General features: G+C 44.7%; 1 protein-coding gene across 1 annotated transcript in view; it reads right to left on the reverse strand.

Annotated features, from left to right (window-relative positions):
* Positions 1–19,506, reverse strand: part of CAPN10 (calpain 10) — an 89,598-nt gene that overhangs the window by 25,587 nt on the left and 44,505 nt on the right. The window contains exons 6-9 of the mRNA XM_078668145.1: positions 13,499–13,665; positions 12,110–12,402; positions 11,754–11,956; positions 8,044–8,302 (exon numbers count right to left, since the gene is read on the reverse strand). Of these exons, the coding sequence (XP_078524271.1) occupies positions 8,044–8,302; positions 11,754–11,956; positions 12,110–12,402; positions 13,499–13,665 (922 nt within the window). The remainder of the gene's footprint in view (positions 1–8,043; positions 8,303–11,753; positions 11,957–12,109; positions 12,403–13,498; positions 13,666–19,506) is intronic.

Genomic DNA, 19,506 nt, shown 5'->3' on the forward strand with positions numbered 1-19,506 from the left:
TGAAGCTTTGTGACGACCAGGGTAGGGTGTCGGGATATACTTTGAACTGGAGCTAGTCAGAAATGTATGTACTGCAGGGCCCATCCCCCGTGCTGGGCGAAACATGCCCTCTCAAAATGGCGGGATCCTCCTTCCGATACCTGGGTGTCCATGTTACGAAGGACCCAGCGGAATTCTTCCAAAAGAACCTGTTACCGCCACTTGAACGCCTGAAACAGGATGTCAAATTCTGGGCGGCGCTACCGCTGACAATGTTGGGTAGAGCAGCACTCTACAAGATGATGTCCCTGCCCCGGTTCCTGTACATCCTGGAAAATACCCCATATCCAGTCGACACTCGATACTTCGGGAGGGTATCCGCGCTAATAGCTGGCCTCAGGTGGAATAACCGCCCGGCAAGGATAGCTCAGGCTAAACTGCATAGAGGGTGGTATGATGGAGGGATCGCGCTACCGAATCTGCAACTCTACTATTGGGCCGCCCAATTGAAATCCATTAACCAATGGCTGCACGTACCTCAGGACGACCCTGCATATCGGGCGGACAGAATGCAATTAGGTACCAACACCCTCCTGACCCCACTCTATGACCAGAGGAAGGTACGTACACTCGTGGGGCCCACAAAGCTCACTGTGTCACTGTGGCATAAGGCACAAGCGAAACTGGGGTGGAAATGGAAAATCACGAGAATGACCCCTCTATGGGACACGAAGGCCCTGGGTAACCTAAGGAGTAGTAAAGGATTCACGTTGTGGGACAACATAGGTCTGTCCACGGTGGGAGACTTGTGGGACAAGGACACAGTGATCCCCTTCGACCAACTGCGACGGCAATATGAGATGGGGCCCACGGAACTATATAGGTATATACAAGTGAGACATGCCTTACTAACCGCCATTCCCAGTGGCACGAAAATCCCAGAAGCGTCGCCCATGGAAGACAGGCTACTCACAGAATTTATGCAGGAGCGAGCAACCTCCCTCACGTATCGCAAACTAGTGAATAATCTAGCGGACCCGACCATAGCGCTAAAAGCTAAATGGGTGGAGGAGGTAGGGGACTTGGACGAGTCCGAATGGAACGAGGCGTTGGCGGCACCCAAAGAAGTAGGCATATCGGCGAAATTCCGCCTTGTACAACTTAAGATCTTACATAGGGTGTATTACACGCGAACGATGCTATACGCAATACATAGAATACAACACCCATATTGTCTGCGAGGGTGCGGGGAGGAAGGGACACTGTTTCACACCTTATGGGAATGCTCCCGCATCCAGGAGTTCTGGAGACAGGTTATGCGGACTATTTCGCAAACTTTGGGAGTGTCCCTGACTCCCGAACCACGAAAATGCTTACTCAACGTATGGGAACCCACAGATCTCAACAGACACGGACAACAATGGTCCACATTAGGAATGATAGTCGCCAAACGGGACATAGCGCAGAAATGGGGGGCAGCGACCACCCCGTCACTAACACAGTGGTGTGCGAACATGGACAGGGTCATGCTAATAGAAAGAACAGTCTACACAGTTAGGGCATGCCCGCATAAGTGGAACAAGATATGGCTCCCATGGAACACATTCAGGGGGGACATATGTGAATCCCTGGAAGAGGAAGACTCACTGACATCAGACGAGGAAGATGAAGAAGAATAGTTAGAATGTAGGGAAGGGGGAACACGAAACACAACTTGAGAGGGCCGTTAGAAGTAAGGAGGGGGAAAGGTAGGAGATGTGATCATGGCATGGGAGGAAGCGGGGAGGTCACCGACCATGGAGGGAGGGACGAAAGCAGACTGCGAAACACTGGACCTGCGTCCATATGACATACAAGCGATAATTAAGGCCGAAGCAGGGGAGCTGTACCCATTGCTAGGGAAACTATAGACCGAAAGTGGTAACTGCTAGTTGATTTTCTTGTTGAAGGTTATAAAATAAAAAATTGGACCTCTATGATTCGCGTTGAGATAATGGCACACCCACAGGGGTGACAGTGAACTGCCGCCGCGCCCCCGGGATGGCGGCTAATGGGCTGTGTAACACGTCTAACAACATGCACTACAGTAAGATGGCGGCCGGCCCCGGGGTTGTAGGCCAGAAGCTGTGTAATGTGAATAACCAAACAATAAAGGTCTTTAAAAAAAAAATAAAAAAATTAATAAAAAATATTTAGAAGTCAGAAATAGTCACATCCGACCCATCAAAATGTACCCCTGAGTGTGGAGCTCAAACTGAGCCGGGTACAAGAGTCGGATCCTCAAAAGAGCTCCTCATTTGAAACTTCTTTGGACTTGCGACCTTGCAAGTTTAGTCCAAACAAGCATGTTCTGCTTGTAAGGACTGAGAACACAGCCTTCAACAAGGGAAAGTCCCCTTGAAGTGGGGCACAGGCTGTTCTAACCTAGGGCCACATAGGGAGGACCCTCACACCCCAATGCAACCCCCCCCAAAAAACCCACATTTATCCACTTTTACAGAATTGGGAGCAAACTTTTGCTTGGAAACAAGAAGTCATCAAAGATGGCGTGTAATACTGGCACGGGGAGCGCTGCATACGTGTACATGGTATTACATTAAAAACTACATTCATAGTATTTCCAGACCCGTTTACTGGGGGGTGAGACTGCGGGGCACTGGGTGTAGTCCCGGCTTCCAAAGCAGGTTTGACCGGCACTCTTCATAAAGGGGGCCAGGCTCTACAGAGCGGCGGATAGGGGTTGCCCCACATGTATGCAAGTTCGGTGCGCCCCTAGCATAAGTGTGTGTTTATAATGTTACTCTGCTGGGTTGTGGGGGGCAAGGGTGATTCGACCTGGGTGGCAGTCATGTGGCACGTGCACTCCTTGCTCCACAAACCTCCAGCATCCAGGTGGCCACGATCTTCCGCATGTAGGGTTGCACTTCACGCTGCACGCACTTAAAGTAGGAAGCGGACGGCGGGCAGTTCTCCTCCGCCTTCAGCATGGGGTTTCCACCTCGCAGCACAGCAGCTGATGTTCCATGTCTCCCCCGGCGCGCGGTGCCTGCTCTTGAGAGGGGGTGCGGGGTGCCCGTGCTGTCCTGTGAGTGAGAGAGCTCCGTTCAGTGCTTGCTGCTGCTTCCGCTGCTGGAGCTCTCTGGAGGCTCCGGCTCTGCCCAGCTCTCAGCTCAAGTCTCCTCCTGCGGCAGGCCCACACGGCCCTCCAGTGCTCACATCAAAGCCGGCGCCGACTTAAGGAGGGGGCGGATTCAGCAAGAAAATATGTGAGTCACTGTGAGAATTAGTGAGTGGTTAAGCGTGTGGCTTACTCTGAGTAAGGGAGTGAGTGCACGATTTGGAGGAGACACCAAGAGAGACTGGGGGCGGGGGCAGGAACGGTTAGACGGACAGCGGGAGGGCGGGAACAGACAGCGGGAGCGGGGGGGGTCGGGAACGGGATAAAACCAAAAAGTGAAAACACATTTATAAACAAAATGCTCCTTACCTGATTGCCTCGTGGGAACTCGAATCTTGCAGCCAACTCCAACAACAAACACTTGTAAAAAGACGAAAACAGGCCGACTCAAAAAAAAAAATAACACACACCCACCGCCGCGATGACGATCCGAAGTGGGTGGAGAGCGAAAAAATCGCGGGAACGCCCCCGAATCTGGTCCGGCCTTGACGGACAGATCCGGCACCCAATGGCTAGCCTCCATTTATGGAGCTAGCCAATGGGAGCCGGGGGACGTTCCTGAAGTCCTTATTGTAATCAATGGATTTCGCCTGCGCCGAAAAGCTGCGCAAAGCGCAGCCTTCGGCAGGCGAAACCCAAAAAGGGGACACAGGTTACCCTCCACTCACAATATTCTCATCAACAAAACCTGTCCCATCTGTCATAGGCTCTCTGAAACATCACCTGCCTCCTAATCAGTGAAGGTATTACTAGTACGCAACATGTTTGCATTGCTAAACAGGGTGTGCCTATTTCTTTACTAAAATCCTCTTAATGTCTGTGTCTACAAGTGTTCCTATCTCCCTTTCAATTCAAAGGTGTAGTAAAAAAAAGTGTGTGCAGGGTAGGAAGGGACCTCACAGGAGCAACCACCGAGGAACTGCACTTAAATGAAAAATCTACCATGAAAGTGAATGGCCGGATTGACGGACTCAAATAGCAATAATAGTGGAACTTGTAAAGACCATAGCTACTTTGGAACGAAATGTCCCAGCGCTGCGGTCCAAGATCCCTTGTGCTACACACTCGCAGAAAGTAACAGATCAATTCTATGTAAACAGCCACATTATTATTTTTTTTCTAAAAAGGAGTTTCGAAGGGTCTTGTCGGACAGAAAGAGGCAGTGAATTCCATAGTTTCGAAGCTAGAAAGCAAAGAGAGCCGCCACCAAGGCACACACTTCTAACTTTCGGGTGCAGACATTCATCACCAGAGGATTTGAGACAACTTCAAGGGGTGCAGGGTTGAATGAAAGACTGTATGTACTGAAGGGCACTGTTTGTCAAAGCTTTAGCTTTATAGCAGTAACACAATGCCTTGTATGAGATCTCTGCTTCACATGGAGCCAGTGTAGCTTAGCACGTGAGTATCTCAAGGAGACGTGTTTCGGGAGATTGAGTAGCAGAGGAGCCGCCATGTTCTGCACTCGGAGTCGCATCATACGAGACTGTGACACCCCCAGGTACAGCATGTTCCAGTAGTGCAGCCTCGAGAGGATTAAGGCCTGGACCACACATTTCTTTGCAGATTCTGGGAGCAAATACAGGATCTTTGACAGGGTCTTAAGGATTCTGAAGCATTTTGCGGTCAACACTGTAATTTGGCTGTCCGAAGACAGCTTCTGTTTAAACCAAATGCCCTAGTTTTTAACCTTGGACTCGGGGCTGGGTAAAGGGCCAAGAGTTTCAGGCCATCAAGAGGTCAACTAGATTTTGGGTTGTTTGCCCAGGAACAAGACCTCTTTCTACCCTGCATTCACTATTAAAAATGTTGCTTCATCCGCCAGGCAATCTCCTCCTGACATGACCTTGCGAAGTAGCCGTGGTTGCAGCATCCTCGGAGTGATCACTTTGAGCCCATAATGTTCAATGTTCTTGGCCAGAGGAAGCATGTATATATTAAATAAGGTTGGACTCCGAAGAGCTCTGAGGTACTCCCTACACTTGAGAGTGGTAAGGTTTTTGATACATCCGGAAAGTGTTTCCGTGTAAAAAAAGGACGCAACCCACTATAAGGCCATATGGCCGTCACCACATCTCCACAGACGCTCAATGAACAGATTGTGCGATACGGTGTCAAACATCACACTGAGATTCAGTATCAGAGGAGCGGCGGTGTCTTCTGTGTGCAAGATTTGACGAATGGATTCCAAGTCTAAAAGCAGGACCCACTCTGTACTATAGGATGGGTGAAATCCCGACTGTGTCCTATGAAGAAGATTGTTAACCTCGATGAACAGAGAGCTGTCAATTTACATGCTTCTCTGTGACTTTAGCCAACAGTGGCAGCAATGAAACAGGTCGGTAGTTTTCCGGATAAGCAGGATCCAACAGTGGCTCAAGGCAACCCTTCGCATTAAAAAGTGACCTCAAGCAGTAACAGGGCTTCGGAAAAACATTTGCAGTTAAGGTAAACTCTAGTAACATGCTTCAGAAATCTTCCACTTTAAAGGTAAATGAGTCCATGCTGTTAATCTTGTAATCTCTGTATTACATTGCCTAAAGGCATCCGCTGCAACTTAAACTGAAACTCAAAAAAAAAACAACCTCTCACCAAATGCCAACCTTCCACCAAAACACACCACTGACCCACGTGATCACAATGTATGATGCTGGAAAATCTGCTTCATGACTATGTGCTTCATTTCTTTTGACTGACTATAGTGGGGATGCAGAGAAAAAAACTGAAGAACAATAGCTAGATCTTTGCATATAAAAAATCATACATTTACCATAACCGTTAAGCAGGAATATACTGTTTCAACATAATCAAAAGGACAAAGACAAAACACAGCTTTCTTTCTACAACCCTATCCAGTGGACAATCATACATATAGGCATAACAACCATTTCACCACACACTCACACAGCCATATACGTTCAGGCCAGGCAAAGACATTTCTAAACACAGTCAAACAGCCAGCCATATACTTTGAAGCACAATCACACAAACAACCATACACGATAAACACTTCTACATAAAACCACAAAGACTGTGACACATGTCAAACCGGACTCCTGCCTTTATTTCCACTTTCTCTTGCCACTTTTGTTAACTACAGTTCGTCTTTTTTTAGGAATTCCCTTTCCATGTTCTTGGTCACAGAAGCCCCCAGAGACCTTCCTGTCAACCCCCTAATCTTACTAAAATCATCATTGACAAGTTAATCAATTACATCACTGAACATAAACCTCTTCCATATAATAATAACTAATAAATCATGAAAACAGTGCTGAACAGTGTTCAAACCACATTCAACTAAAGGCAGAACCTTAAATCTAGTAATCTCAGATCAAATCAAAGTATGAAGTCACAAGGCTTAATAGGGATCTAGGCTTCTATTTCACAAGAAAATGTTAGAAACTTTAAGTGAGGACTCTCTGAGAAAAATGGAAAATGCAATTAGTTCAAACAAGAAAGACATTTTAACATGTCCTCAATATTTAATTTTCTTCCTTAAAGTGCATTTTCTAACCTTTAACAGGAACTTCAGTTATGCAAGATAAAAAATACAATCTCTGCAAAGGTGGTTTGATTGTACATACCAGGACAAATTTGATCTTGATCTGGTCCACATCAGGTGCTAAAGAGCAGATGAACGTAGTCTTAAGTGACATACACACAAATATCACTTTGCCATTATGACTGACACAAAAAGTACCATTATGTGAAAAATAAAGTGCCCCTGTGATTCTGTAACACTAGAAACCCTTTTAGCATCAATAAATTGACCTAAACGTTTCCTGCAAGAGTTTATAAGTCTCTCTCACCTCCTTAAAGAAATCTGACCAATTACTACGTAAAGAATTGTTTAAGCATGGTGACGTTTGAAAGCAGTCATTAATGCATAGTTGTCGTTAGGGCCTGCCATAGCATCTCAATGGAGGCTGACTTTGGCTTGGTCTGAACAAAACCCCTGGTTTTCTTCTTTTTTAGGCATTCATCATAGCTTCACTGGTGTGTTTTTGATCATTGTTCTGTTGCATTATCCACTTTCATGGTGGACTCAATCCCTGTAGCACATCCAGTTCCTGAGGATGCGCGGACTGAAAATGAAATTTCTCTGTTATTGGCCACATGAAATTAGATTTATTTAGTGTTAGGTATTTGTGTAGAATAGAGGAATGTCACATATACATTATATGTCAACCAGAGAAACTAAAGAGTGTGTACTTTCCTTTCCGCATCACTGCACATTACAAAATATTTTATAGGTGCAACTTTTCTGTAACTCTAGCCCTTGGCACCTACCTATGTAAAATGTTTTATAAACCTTTAAGTTTAAGCATTCCTTTTTTTTTTTTAAACAGATTTCTCACTTTTTATATTTCTCAGTTACATTTTCGAACTTAGGACCTAAAAGGCATAGAAGTCAACTGATCAGAACATTTCCTCATTCACATAGATATTTCCCGTCACAGAGACCAAAAGCTAACTCACCTCAACACTACAACTTAAAAAAAAAAAAATCTGCCACACCAGCGCTATAGCTGCTTAAGCCTTGAATGAAGTTACCCGATGTCCAGATGTACAACTACAATAATTCTACGCTGGACAACTAAAATAAAGCCATCCAAATGTATTGAAAAAACGACATCACTTATAAAGAAAATACATTAATTTAAAGTCTTCAGCTTTTGTTGCCTCACAATCTGTTCCAAAAAATAATGGTGCACAGAAAACTTGAGAAGACTTTTAGATCAGATGAATCATGTCCCCAAAAACACAAGCATAAAGTGTCACCATTTTAAAGGAAGATTAATAACTCTCTTTAAATGTAAAGGAGTGTTTGAAATTTTGACAACACCAAACCTCAAAGTGAACATCTGAAGTCTTGCAGCACGTACCTGGAACACATGAAATCCAATGGCATGGATGTCGGTATTCTGGCAGTGTTGGCGTAGGCTGATCTTCACATTCGTACCATCCACATCTTCACAGACAGTGAGGGGAAAGCACAGATTGGTGTGATAGAAGCCAAAGTTCCTACTGCCTCCTGCACTCTTCCCTCTCTCCCAGCAGCCTCGCAGCTGAATGTTCTGCCATGCACCCGTTAATGACTCCTCTCCACAGCCAGTAGTGCTGCCGGGAGGTAGCTTCATGTCACTGAAATAAGTTTAAAGTCAGGCAAGGTGAAATCAAAAACCAGCCAAGGAAAGACAACATGCACCTAAAATGTTTTGACTCATTTAAGAACCTCAGTCAGGCCTTGAAAAATGATAAACATGGTACTAGATCTGCAGGTCTAGAAATTTGAAAAATCTACTCAACCTAACTATAATGTACTTGACCCATAAACTGGTCTCATTATGTCATCCTAGGCAAATATTTTATTTTGCAGAGCCACCTTTTTCTTCAAATTCACATATGAGAGTGCCTTCCAATATGCGAGTTCAGCATTCCTGCTGTACAAAAAAATACTAATTTGGTTTGATTTTATAGACTAAAGGTTTTCTCCATGTATAATGAGAATTTAGCCCACATATAGAGTATACATGACCCCTGACTTGCCTCTAGTTCACTAATCGCATTGCCATCAGGGCAGGGGCAGGAGTGTTTCTCACTTTTAATAAATATATTATTGAAGCTTAAGGTGGTAGTGCACTGTCATTTACAGACACAACATTTTCCACTGAAATGGCCAACATGTACCCACTAACATGCAGTTTTACTTATAAAACTGTATGGTGTATGGACAATAATCTGTGGAAATTGGGTTTCAGCAAACATTTAACATTTGCACATCACAAAGTAGTGTTCCGATCCGTTTCCATCCTATTAAAATATATTTTTTCATCACACAGAATTATACAGAGGCTTTCATAAGCACTGACATTTATTTTGAAACGATTGTACAGTTCACCTTTTAGCTATTTAAATGTGTTTTAGAATAAAACATGACATCCTACAGCCTTTCATTTCACACATTGTACAGCATATTTGTCAGACAGTTCACTTTACAAAATTCTCGAACTTTGCAGTCGGAGAACGAAAAGTAATTGTAGTTGTACACTGACTTTTTAGACCTCTAAACACAGAATACATGTCACAAGGTAAACACAAGATTTAAAGGCATCTTTAGTGTCCCGTCACACAAAACACCTGTTTGTAAGCTCGTCAGAAGGGGCAAGTAGATTTATTGAGGCCTGTCACTGTATAAATGGCTCGCTCTGGAACTCCCTTAGGCCCCGATTACGAGTTTGGTCGCAAATACCACCAAACTTGCACAAAGGGTAAATAAAGATACCACAGGGTTTGGTAAATAGCATGTGTTGAATAACACTGAGTGTTTACCTTGCACCATGGAATCGTTATTTAGCGCAGGAGTTAAATTCTGAATGTGTGCTATAGAGCATGTGGTAAATATCTCACCTGACGAATAGCATAGCCGCAAACTATCAGGAAGTGGCCATTTTCGGCACTGGGAGTTGCTGGAGTGTGGAAATTAATCCCTAGAGAACAGTAACAGCCAAAGCAAAAAACAAAAAGGAACATAGGACACCCTACAAATACACCAATAACTCCTTCCTGTGTGGGAGCATGCAGACATTCATCAGACATTCATTTTGTGTGGACAAAGCACTTTGAAACAAGACAATCAGAACCCACTGCCATCATCTGATATCACTTAGTCATCACAAGTAGAAACCTGCCAAACCTTTCCATCATGGACCCAGGTAGGGAAAAGAAGTACATGTTTACTCTTCCTGAGTGGGAGGTCTTGGCCAAAGATTTGGTAAGACACCATGGCCATCTAATGTGCCATCCCATGCTGAAGATACCACCAAAAACAACATGGTTAATGATGGCCAAAAAACAAATCAGTACTGAATCAACATAGCCACATGATGTTGAGAAAACTTAAATAAAATGTTCTAAACCTTGAAATTCTACATACTTAAGTGAGTTGGCAAGCACATGCACTAAAACATGGTAACTGGTGCTAGTTCTCCACCTCAGCTCGCCTCTACCTCAAGCTGTGGGAAAAACCAATTATGACCATCTTCAACATGTCTGGAGTGGAAGACAGGAAAGAAGGTCTTGAGGTAAGAAGAATCCAAGTTAGCAGAATTGAGAGTCGTAATGCAGGTACATGTAGTTGTCCATATGCACCTCCTGCCGGCTTCTTTGCCTTGGTGCCCATAGCAATAATACGACGCGGGCACAGAGGTAAAGGGATTCCCTCATTTGCATGAGGCCACGTCCCCATGCAAATGACGGAACACCCTTTGGTGATGGCACTGGCGCTATATGTGCTACAGTGCTACCAGTATTACAGAAAGGGTTGTTAAATCGTCTGTGGCCCTTTCTGTAATACCAAAGATCCCCGGGGTTGCACAAAGCAGGCGCACATGCCGGATGCATCACCGGGGCACTCTCCATAACATGGCCCCTGAAAGCTTTACAATTCAATCTCAAGTTAATTCCGCCAGAGAATTAACTTCAAGCTCTATTGTCTCGCCCATTAAGCACTATATCGTTCGAGCTCTAGGTACCTGGTAGACAAGTTTAAAGTCTACCGTCCGAATAGTCATCTTAGATCGGAAAATAAAGGGCTGCTAGTGGGCCCCCGTTTCAAGAAAATACGCACAGGAGGAAAACCTGTCGCCTATCTGGCCTCGAAATACGGGAACACTCTGCCGAAGTACTTGAGCAAATGCCCCAGTCTTTTCCGCTTCAGGAAACACCTGAAGACGCAATCATTTAGGGTTTAATCCGTGACTGCCCGTGTCTATCTGACTTCTATCTGACTTCCTCTCTATGATAGCGCGGAGATACCCCTTCGGGGGTTGAGTACTGCACTTTACAAATCCCTTACATACATACATGAAATATTACTATTGGCCTGTACTGCCCCCATCACTCGTTTTTTTATTTTTAAAGACATCTTGAAGTAAAAGTGTAAACATATGTTAAAGTTTGTTCAAAATTAAAAAAATGTATATCATTACCATGCAGAAATGTTTCACCTTAGTGCATCAGATTTTATAAGTGCATTGAGAAGTTTTGTTTGTTGTTTTTTTTTTTAAGTGATAGTTTTCAAACAGGAATTAAGAAAAGTTCATTGTCCCCCATCATGGCAACAATGCCAATAATGAACTAAGAGGCAAGTCAGTTGTTATGTGCACTCTATGGGTAGCCTGGGTCACCAAGTGTATAGTCACAATCTTGAAAAATATAGGACACCGTAAACTATACATACTCACCCATGTACACTCACTCACACACTCCCCTAATTAGATAAACAAAGGTAAGGTAAAAGATCTGGGCAGAATATAAGTAGTCCATATTATGACTGTCCAGGTAAGTCTTCAACAATCAAGCTACATATTCTTGAATTATGAACTTAGCAGGGGAGATAAAGAACCTTTCATTAAGGACCTGCACTGAGGAATGCCAGCTGCCAAGTATCAGAGATCCAATGAATGGTCTAATATGGAGCACAAAAGCAAAGCTTACAAATATCAGGTCCTATCAGGAAATACGGAAGCTACAGATAACTGCGCCCCTCATTACCCACGACCATATGCATGGTAAGTGGGCCCCTGTGGCATACCTGAGATGGATCCGGCCACTGGAGAAGACACGGAGCAGAAATTGTCCTTCAACATCTTTCAAGAAGGTGCTGGGGACGAGGAGGTAGTGCCCAGGAGAGAGGTCACTGCACAGATGCACTTCCCGATCATAGGAGTGGCTGATTGTGCTTGCTGAAGGAGGTGCACTGAGGGTCTTCGACAAGTTAAATCGCTTTTTTTCCACCTGGAACAGAGAAAGGCATTTATCTGGCCAGTAATATCTATGCTAGCTGTGCAGTCTGAGAGCATACACCCACATCCTGCCCACTAGTCCACCCCCAAAAGGTTTCCTTTCACAGTTATAAATATTTGAGACAATACACCAAACCTGGATTACCTTCCACACATGCAGTCCTACTGCAGGAGTACCCTTCTCCTGTAAGTCTGTACTGGGAACCACATCCCGCTCCTCATAGCTGCAATGGGCACGGCCTGCCCAATTTACTCCAGGTCTTCCATTCCCTGACATTTTGTGGCACTTCAGAAGGGCAACACACACTTCACTCTGCTCCGAGACCCGCAGCCAGAACTTGGGGTTGCTGGGGAAGCTACTGTTGTTCCGGCTGCCACCAGCTGACAGGCCTTTCACCCACGCTCCAGAAAGTTGTTGGGTATGGCACAACCAAACACCTAGAATTAGAGACAGAAGGAACTATTTAAATACTTGGACTACACGTATTTCTTTCCTCCACAAGACTATCTTTTTTCAGATGGCCCCTGTTTTCCGGGGGTGTTTTCTTTGCACTGCCATTCTGGGTACAGACTGACTTCTACCCATAACAAGAGACTATGATTTGTGGGCTCATGACTTACAAAACTTTGTAAATACCTAAAAACTCAAACATTCGTGGGTGCCCACCTCAGTCCCCATGAGGATATTTACTTATGCAAAATATCACCACCGTTGCTCTGGTTTTATGTATGAATAAATACAATTCCAGCAAGAGACAATTAAATGCCACAGAAACCCTAAAGCTATTAAGCTAGAGCACTGATATCCATAAGGTTCCCAAGACATGTTGAACAATAAAGTTTTTGAATTTTTATCAAATAATGCTAGTCTGTGTATTTCCTTAATATGAATCGGTAGGTAATTCCTTACACCTTCAGGTTCCTTTTAATTCCCTAGTCTTGAACTATTCGAACAAAAACACATGACTCTTGTTCTGTTTATTTATTTAGCAAATTTTAATGATTCTTCTTTGTCTACTACCTCAACTGCGTAACTTTTCACAGAATTGTGCGATTGAGACTCACACTTCGCGACTCATGGTTAAAATTAAGCAACGCTCTTCTTGTTGATCACCAGACCATAGCTTGTCTTAATGTCTCTTTATCGGGATGTGCCCACTTGACCTGTACAAAATGATCTCATGGCAGTATTGAGTTTGCAGGTAACAAAGCCAACCAACCAATCATACACTACACATCCGAACACTATCCTAGCTTTAGGGTCCTCAGATGTGTAAACAAGATTATTTCTTCTATATGGTGGTTAATTAACGGCCCAATCCTCCTCCTCTTTGTCTAAAGGTTTGTGACGTCAATACATATATTGTTACTCATTAGAGCTGCAGCTTTGTGATCAGAAACAACTGATCATAGATTCCTTAATCTCTCCTCAAATTAGCAGCATGTTGGTTAGGAATTCACAGATAATGTGTATATGTTCATGATATTCAGAAAATAGCTGCCATCACTGCATGAAACTTTTTAAAACACATACCTGTACGAAGACTCTGAATATGTCCCACTTTACTAATAGGGTATCCAATGGTGACCTCGTCAAACCTTTGAAGAAACTCCGCCTTCTCCACCCAGAACTCCCCTTCCTGAATCTGGGACAAAAGATCAGAGGCCTTTGTCCCATCCAGCTTGCTCCAGCCTTCACCCCTGAAGGAAACAAGAGGAACATTTGGTTAGGGATGGCATTATCATAGTGTGCTGACATTAAATGCATGGATTTCAAGAATGGGATGTGCGTGCTGAGGATAGGACAATACCATGGAAAGACTGGAGGGCGAGAGGCAAAAGGAAGAACAGAATGGTGGGTGGGAAGGAAATGTTGGAAAAGGAGCAGCTGGTATGGGGAGCATTAAGAACTGTGGTAAAGGATAGGGTAGAAACTGCAGCAGAGAGAGCTGCATGATATGAATGAGCAGGAATAGAGCCGGTAGTAAGCGAGAGCAGGGGATTGTACTCTGTCGGAACACATTTTCTGGAGTTAAATATACTTGCACTGCGTATCGGAAAGCAAAACAGTACAATAGCTCTGCATACTCCAGCCATTGAGTGTTTGTCTCAGAGGTTGCAAGCTGTGTTCGAAGCAGTCTTTTCGAGTCATCGGGTAGCATGTGACTCCCCTCCCTTAGTTGCTACTGTGCACAGCCACAAACGCCAGTGTTAGATTTTTTTTCAAACAGCAGGTGGGTGGAAGTATGGAACAGTGAGAATATGGGGACTATGAAAATGGTGTATATGAGTAATAAATGTTAATGGATGAGCAACAAGACATCGACTCCAGGGAGGAGGATGGGTGCATGTGATGTACAGCACTACAAGCTATGAACAGATGCTTATAGGTGTCGAGACTACCTTCCACAGCCAACTTCGATGACTGTCAGATGTCAATCTCAGAAAAACTTCAGGAGTAACTTGATGAAACACAACAACATATTTTCTTTTATCCACATATGGGGAAAATTTCTTTCAAGCCCTCAAAGACTTCGGAGCCTCTACCCAGGAAGCGCAAGTTAGCTTTTTATGGAAAAGGAGGTTGGCTTTCGAGGAAGAAACCACACCAGAACTCCCTCAGAGCCTGCACCGTAACCCAAATGGCTTCAGGATGTAACTACTAGTCCTCACCTCTATATTCCTCCTATTCCTCCACCACCACCCTCCCATTTCATAGTTTTATGTTCATAGCATGTGTGCCTGCAGATACACATTCTCCACATGGTCTGTAAAGCAGTGCTCCGCAAAGCGGTGGCTGATCAGTGTATGGTGCAGACGTCTGAAACAGAGTTCTTAATACTATTTGGCTAACCCTAGCCTGTTGACTGGCAAGAAATATCCACTGTAATGTTTGGTAAATGTGTGTGGGGCTGACCATGTAGCTGCTTTACATATGCCAGCTATGGGAATATTCTCTAAAGAGGTCATAGTTGCCTCCCTCTTCCTAGAAGAGTGTAGACTGGTGGGAGCGATGAGAGTCCTTTAGTTTTAAGGTAGCATGTCTGGATATATGGAACCGTCCATCTAGCTTTGCCTGCTTTTCATTTTGGATGACCTTTATGAGGTTAAGCAAAAGTAACAAAGAGCTGTTGAGTTTTGCAAAAAGATTCTGTTAATGTAGTACATTAGAGTCATTTTAACACAGAGGGTAAGCACAGCCCTTTGTGCTACTGTGTCAAGTTGAAGAAAAACGACCGATACATCCATTGTTTGGTTGAGGCGAAAAGGAGAGACTAGCTTGAGGCAACATTTAGGGTCAGTTCTAAGGACAGCCCCGTCTGCATGAACTTAGATGAAAGGTTCTTGCAAGGTGAGAGTCTGTAGCTCACGTATACACAATAGCGAGGTGATAGCTATGAAGAAAGCTACTTTCCAGGAGAGGTATTGCAAAGGACAGTAATGCAATGGCTAAAATGGTGCACCCATGAGTCTTGGGAGTACTATACCGAGGTTCCTGAGAGGGGTAGGCAGAACTCTGGGAGAGATAACTTGTTAAGGTTTCCCATGAAGGCTTTAATGAAGGAGTCCTGAATAGTGAATAATATTCCTTATTTTTCATCTATGCGGCAATAACTGCAAGGTGGAAGTGTATGGAAGTATATGCTAACCCTGGTTTTGTAGAAGTGAAGCAAATAACATACAATGTCTTGGCCCTCCTGGCTTAAGGGCATCCGAGTTCTTAGAATTACAATAATGGGCATATTGTTTCTACTTTGCTGCATAGAAGTCTTTAGTAGAAGGTCTACGAGCTTCTTTGATGTTCATAAACTCCTGTAGGAGACTCTGATTGCCACATTCTAAGACTTTATGTGCTACATTGTTATAGTGAGTTTGTGATCTTGCCCAGTCCAGAATAAGAAGACACAGCCTGTTGGGGAGCTTCTGTTGAGGAGCAGACATCTCAAGGAGGTTAAGAAATATGGTATTCTGGCCTGTGTAGGAGCCTCCAGGATGAGGGTGAAAGATGTTAGCAGTAGTTTCCTTACCATGTATGGAAGGAGTGGGAGAGGAGGAAAAGTGTTGGCAAATATGCCTGATCAATTCATCCATAGAGCATTGCCCATGGACTGTAGGTGTAGGACCCTGGAGGTGATGTTTTGGCATTTTGTGTTGTTTTGAGTGGTGAATAATACTATGTGCAGGAATGCCCAACATTTACAAGTTGGGAAGTAGGACTTGTGGGTGGATTTTCCACTCATGGACTTTTTGATGCATCTTGCCGCCTTTCAGGAAGAGGCTCTCTTGGTGAGAGTACCTCTGCCTCTACTCCTGTTGGAGTTTTTACCCTGGTTTTACCCGGATATGTAACTCCTGCCTCCTTGCTGGTGGTAGGACCGCTTTAGTATGACTGGGGCTGCTAAGAAGAAGCAGCCTTCGCCCCCCCCCCCCATATTGCTGCCTATGAAAAGGAGCTTCTGATTGATGGTGTTGGAAGAGCCCCCATACTCTTGGCTAATTACAGATCTTTTTCAAATAAATTATAGTATCTCATGTACCTTGGGGTTGAAGAGATGTTTGCCATCAAAAGCAAATGAATTAATGTGTTGTTGAACCTCTGGCTTAAAGCAGGAGAGGCGAAGCTATGAGTGATGGTGTAAAATAATGAAGGTGTTTACCCCTCTACCCGCTGTATCGGCAGCATTCAATGACATTGTATGGTGGCACTGCAGAAGATATTGCCCTCTGATACGATTTTAACTCTTCCTCTTTTGCTCAGGGAGGTGCAGTAACAAACACTTCATTTTGCCGTTGCCGTCTCCACACAAACAGAAGCACCGGAGGTTACAGTGAACCAAACCGCTCCAAAGAGGCTTCTGCAGTGAGAGCTGAGATTAGTATGGTGTAGGATCGGCATGTTATTTTTGTTCTAATTTCTTTTCATTCATTTACAGTTGGTGGATTTGCCAAATAGTACTGTTGTTTTGAACTTAAACTATAATAGTGCGAGACATTTGAAAATGCTTTAAGAGGTCTTTGTTGGACCGGGATATCTTTGAAGTGGTATGCTCACATGAAGACTAATTTTATTATTTTTCCTTTTTTTGCCCCGTGAGTGAAGAGAGATCATTAGGGTGAGTGTTACATAGTGGGGTTTTTTTTACATGAAGAATATTTCACCAAACCTACATATTCTATTGTTAGGATGATTAATGGATGTTCCCTTTTTTAAAAATTATTTTCTCTTTTCTCTCTCTCCATAGGGATATGCACACCCAGTACACCGCGGTCTTGACCCACACTAGACGAGAGTCATTCTGAGTGGGCACTCTCTGGACTTTATTACCCCCTAACGTCTGTGGTCTTCCAACTCTACTTCCTCTGTCTCCCTGAGGGGAATAGTTTGTTTTTTGGTATTTTAGTAAGACCATACAATCATTCCTCTTAGAGAGACAGAGGGGCCATCTTCGCTCCTGTGGATTACCAGTGTGCTACGCTGGTAGATATTGACACAGTGGTGGCATAGGTGACACTATGACATTATATGTGGTGTCAAGGAAGTTTCATGTCAGACAACTGGTCCATGTAAAGGATGGTAGAAAGAGTGGCAGTAAGTTTTCACTTCCTTTGAAAACTTCTAATTTGCTAAAACTGAGTGATAAAGTTACAGAAGCTTACTAAATGATTCTTGTATTCTGATCAAGAGGGTATGAGTAGGGCAATTGTGGAACTGCATGCAAGTCTTCCGATGATGCAGATGAGTGTCAGGACGATGTTTCTGAAGCCAGATTGGGAATGAGAATGAAGGATGCAATAAGAGTGGTGGAAAAACACTGATGCATCACAGATGCCTGATGTAGGAAGCTGCCTCTCTATGTGATATATTGAAAAGTTGAAATACCATGTGAAGAGTCCAGGGGTTCCCTTATCAGTGGATAGGGGCTTGCTACGCAATCCCAAAGTGCTCTATTAGGGGTAGTGTGGGCTCAACTGGGCGAAATCCGTCATATACCCCCTAAACCCCCATGGGAGTTAAGACTTGGGGGTCTCACGCATAACATGGAGCACTGGCGCTCCGAGATACCTCGGTATCAGACTATCACTCACCGTCTGACCTCTTTGAGGGCAATCACTGCCGAGCTCTGCTAGGAGCCAGGACTCGGGTAAATTTCTGGAAGGCATTGCCCCCAGCAACCATAGGAAAGGTTGCGTTGGCCAAGATGATCCTAGTACCGCAATTTCTATAATTGTTTGCTAACACTACTGTTGTTCCCCTGCGCTACTCTTTTCTCAAAACTGCAGGGGCATCATCCTTTGAGGCACACTTTTATGCAGCGCTAACGCAGAGGTTCTCTAGATGGATGGCGGGGCACCACTTAGTAGAGACGGCAACAGATGAGGGGCCTATGTCCATACCGGCCGTTTGTCACATGCTTCTCCCAGGCACGCAGCCCAGAGCATCGCACTCGATCCAGGTGAAGGTGGCACTGGCATGCATGCTGCAAATACATCGCATCTCTGGCAATGCCCCATTATACACCCCTTTGTACCCGTTAGCCAGCCTGCCCAAAGGAGAAGGGACCTGCCCAAAGGAGAAGGGTACTACACTGCCCACACAATGTAAATTTGGACAGATCACAACATCCTAGAAGTCGGATCTCTGTTTAAGGAAGGACAACTGTTATCATTCGACCGCCTTTCGGACGAGACTGGTCTCCCTCCAGGACAATTTTTGCTGCACAGGCAATTAATACTTAGCAGCCGCCGTATGTGGGATCTCACTGAAGGGGAGCCAGCGCTGCACCCGGTACTGCATGCAATTCTTCATATGGGGCTAGGGAGGCACCTAATTACATGGCTCTATAAAGCGGTACGGAATCTTACTGCCCCTACACTAGCCCCGCTGCGGCTGAAGTGGGAAGAGGAAATAGGTTGCTCATTCCACGATAAAGAATGGGAGCGGGTATTAGAGTACTCGAAGAAGGTATGTAGAAACGCCCATTTCAAAAACATAATTTTTTTTATATTGCACCGCGCTTACCTCACCCCAGCAACGCTCCAGAGCTTTTACCCAGATGTGCAGTTGGTATCCCCGAGGTGCCAATCTGTAGGCGCGACATCTGTACATATGTTCTGGTCATGTCCCACACTACGGCCATATTGGCAGACTGTACACAAGACATTGCAGGAAGTAACAGGACTCCAAGGCATCGACACTTGGGAAGCCAGCGGGTTGGGGCTCTTTCGCAAGCGTAAAACTCTCAAAGTCCAGGCGCGCTTCGTCTCCCTAGCTCTTCTATTGGCGAAAAGGGGGGTCGCTATGCACTGAAGAACCCCAAGCGGTCTCCCCATAACAGCTTGGGTGGGAGCGGCTAAGAAATAGGGTTCAGCGGAGGAGGACACAATTAGGAGGGAGGAGGACCACACAAAAAACAAATTTCTATGGAATGGTCCATGCTACTGCACCAGTTCTGCTAGCATAGGGCAGGCGCGCAGCAACCGGCACTGCCCCCGAGTGCCCCAGAGAGCCCTAACCCAGCCACACAACACAGATCCCCTCCA

This window comes from Lissotriton helveticus, chromosome 11, assembly GCF_964261635.1.
Source record: "Lissotriton helveticus chromosome 11, aLisHel1.1, whole genome shotgun sequence".
In the NCBI taxonomy this organism is placed as follows: Eukaryota; Metazoa; Chordata; class Amphibia; order Caudata; family Salamandridae; genus Lissotriton; species Lissotriton helveticus.